General features: G+C 60.9%; 1 protein-coding gene across 1 annotated transcript in view; it reads left to right on the forward strand.

Moving 5' to 3' along the window:
• Nucleotide 1: 1 nt before the first annotated feature.
• LOC104999032 (SH3 and multiple ankyrin repeat domains protein 3-like) overlaps nt 2-3,446 on the forward strand; it is a gene marked incomplete at its 5' end in the record, with an annotated part of 7,822 nt that continues 4,377 nt past the window's right edge. Inside the window, 6 exons of the mRNA XM_010854489.1 lie at nt 2-65; nt 141-292; nt 385-552; nt 628-744; nt 1,104-1,181; nt 1,840-1,906. Of these exons, the coding sequence (XP_010852791.1) occupies nt 2-65; nt 141-292; nt 385-552; nt 628-744; nt 1,104-1,181; nt 1,840-1,906 (646 nt within the window). The remainder of the gene's footprint in view (nt 66-140; nt 293-384; nt 553-627; nt 745-1,103; nt 1,182-1,839; nt 1,907-3,446) is intronic.

Below are 3,446 nucleotides of genomic sequence, written 5' to 3' on the forward strand. Positions count from 1 at the left end.
GGAAAAGGTGGCCCGCCTGCTGGACAAGGGGCTGGACCCCAATTTCCACGATCCTGACTCAGGAGGTGAGAAGCAGATCAGGGAGGGGCACGGTCTGGGAATGGCCAGGACTGTGACCTCTGCCTGTCCGTTGAACCCAGAGTGTCCACTGAGCCTGGCTGCCCAGCTGGACGATGCCACCGACCTGCTGAAGGTGCTGAAGAACGGCGGCGCCCACCTGGACTTCCGCACAAGAGACGGGCTCACTGCCGTGCACTGCGCCACGCGCCAGCGGAATGCGGCCGCCCTGACGGTCAGTTCAGGCCCAGCCCTCGCCGGAGCGTTGTGTGACCCAGGAGCGGAAAGAGGCTGGCCTGGCATGAATATTGGGGTTCTTGCCCTCAGACCCTGCTGGACCTGGGCGCTTCACCGGACTACAAGGACAGCCGTGGTCTGACACCCTTGTACCACAGCGCCCTGGGCGGGGGGGATGCCCTCTGCTGCGAGCTGCTCCTGCACGACCATGCTCAGCTGGGGACCACCGACGAGAACGGCTGGCAGGAAGTCCACCAGGTAGGCGGGGGCACAGGGGCGGGCCCGGGGTCGGCCTGAGGGTCTGGGCTCCAGCAGTGACGCCCCCTCCCCCAGGCCTGCCGCTTCGGGCATGTACAGCACTTGGAGCACCTCCTGTTCTACGGAGCTGACATGGGGGCTCAGAACGCCTCTGGGAACACAGCCTTGCACATCTGTGCCCTCTACAACCAGGTCGGTCTGCACGTCTGCACACGTGTGCACACGGGTGGTGCTGTGCAGTGACTCCGTGTGTGTGCATGTCTGACCCTGTGATCACACCACAGTTGCGTGTTCTGCCTCCTGCACTGAGCTGGGTGGCCTTGCGGTCCATGTGTGCCTGTCGTTTCCCTGAACACGTGTCACGCGTGTGTGTTCTGAACAATCACGTGTGCACTGTGTGCATCTGGACCCTCTGAGCTAGCTAGGACCTGCACACTTACACCTGCCCTGCTCGTCCCCATGCTACACGTGTGTGTGCTGAACACGCAGCCGTGGGCCCTGTGTGTGCAGGTGCTGCCCCAGCTGTGACCCCTCCTCCCATCTTCCCGCAGGAGAGCTGTGCCCGTGTCCTGCTTTTCCGCGGAGCCAACAAGGATGTCCGCAATTACAATAGCCAGACAGCCTTCCAGGTACGTGAATGTCTGCAGGAGTGTGGGGCTCCCTGGGGCGCGTCTCTCCATCTCTGTGTGGCTTGGTCTTTCTGGACCTTGGTCTATTCCCTGTAAAGCGTGAGGGAGCTTTGGGCCCAGGGTCGTCCCAGGGTGAGGTGGAGGAAGGGTGTGAGCCAGGGCAGTGCCTCGCTCTTATGAGGGGTGCTCACTGAGGACGACTCCCTCGGCCCCCCTTCCAGGGAGAGGAGAGGAGGGTGACAGGGCTCTGGGGCCAGGGGAGAACAGGTGTGGGCTGTGACTGTCCATTCAGGGGCCTTCACAGGTCACGTGGGGAGACCAGGCCTGGCCCATGACTCTCCATTCAGGGGCCTTCACAGGTCACGTGGGGAGACCAGGCCTGGCTCGTGACTGTCCATTCAGGGGCCTTCACAGGTCATGTGGGGAGACCAGGCGTGTGGAGGGGCTGTTCCGAGAATGGGCAGGGTGCCCAGTGTGTTCCAGCTTTAGCTCCAAGAGTCTTGTGTCCCAGGAGACCCCTCAGTCCCACACAGACTGGGGTGGTGGGTCAAACAGGGGCCAAGGTCTGAGCCTGCTTGGGCATTCAGGGAACCCCAAGGGCTGAGAGAAGGCAAGTCTGTGCTGCTAAGCCTCCCTCCATCTCCCTCCCACCCCCCAGGTGGCCATCATAGCGGGGAACTTTGAGCTCGCGGAGGTCATCAAGACCCACAAAGATTCGGACGTTGGTGAGTTCTGCCCACCAAGGGCCCTGCCGATGTGGATTTGTGGGGGTTGTCGGGGCCCAACAGGGCAAGAGTGAGTGGGGTTGTTACAAGGGAGCCCCTAACCCGGAGCCTTTTCCTCCAACTCTCCCAGTGCAACTGGGAGTGGTCCCAGTGGTCCCATTAGTGGGCCCCGCAGGGATAGGGAGTGCAGGTGACAGAGGGTCAGGTTAGGGTCACGGTTAGGTGAAGGCTGTGGATCTGTTAGTCAGGTCAGCGTTAAGGGTATGGTTGTGATTGTTCAGTTCAGCTCAGTCGCTCAGTCGTGTCCGACTCTTTGTGACCCCATGGACTGCAGCACGCCAGGCCTCCCTGTCCATCACCAACTCCCGGAGTTTACCCAAACTCATGTCCGTTGAGTTGGTGGTGCCATCCAACCATCTCATCCTCTGTCGTCCCCTTCCCCTCCTGCCCCCAGTCGTAATTGTTACCACTGTGGATTTAGGTATCAGCTTAGGTTGGAAGCAGGGTTGGAGTTAGGTCAGGGTGTTTTCCTGTGAGGTCGTGTGAAGGGCCAGCAGGAGACAAGTGGAAATGGAGCACCACCGCAGACGCTCGGTGTTTCACTTCAGCTGGAAACAACGCACTTTAAGTGGCCCACGGCAAGCTTCATACACAACAAGGCCACCTGTATGCATGTGTGAAGAAATCAGAGCGCAGTGGTAGGCATGCGTGTGGGGAAGGCGGCAGCCGTCTCGGGACAAGGGGCTCTAAGCCCTCAGCAGCCAGTGCTTCGGGGGGCCCGGCACGCGCCCGAGGGAGCCCAGGAGCTGCTGCCTAGTCTGAACCTCAGGCCTCAGGGGCCACCCTCTCCCAGGGCAGTGTTGCCTGTGGGGCTGGCTGGGAAGCTGTCCTGCAAATCCTGAGTCTCCCCTCCCCATGTGGAGTGGCTGGAGGTGGGCCTCTCCTCCTGAAAAGAGTATTTTCTGGCCAGCGGCTGCCCCTTCCAGCCACCTGGCCACAGAGCGAGCCCTGTCTCTGCTCCCTCTGTCCTGGGTGGACAAGGCTTTCTGCCCACGGCTCTCCTGGGAGCGTAGACTCCCAGGCTTCCCTCTCTGCTGGGACTGCAGTATCTGGTGCCTCCAGTTTTACAAAGTTTAAAGTGGCAGTGGACAGCAGAGGGCTAAGGCTGGTCCCAGGGTCTGAGTCCTTGTTGCTTCTCATGTGAGGTTAGGGTAGGTTACGGTTAGGATAAGGTCAAGTCCACGATTAAGGAGTCTTCGTATATAGGCTCCCCTGAGCAGACCTGCCGGCAGTGAGGCTTGGTTGTGAGCCCCTCGTTTCCAGGCAGGGTCAGGGGTCTGTGACAGTGGGCAGACCCTGAACCCTCCAGCAGCAGCAGCTGATGCATGTTGAGCACGTGACTGAGCCAACGAAACGGTGCCGACTTGCGGTCCGGGTTCTGCTTGGGAGAGAACTGTGGTGAAGCCTGAGGTCTGAACTGGGGTGAGAGGCAGAGCAAGGCTCCAGTGATGGCCTGGCTGCGGCTGCTGCTTCTTTTGGC

This window comes from Bison bison, unplaced genomic scaffold (assembly GCF_000754665.1).
Source record: "Bison bison bison isolate TAMUID 2011002044 unplaced genomic scaffold, Bison_UMD1.0 scf7180017853401, whole genome shotgun sequence".
Lineage (NCBI taxonomy): Eukaryota > Metazoa > Chordata > Mammalia > Artiodactyla > Bovidae > Bison > Bison bison.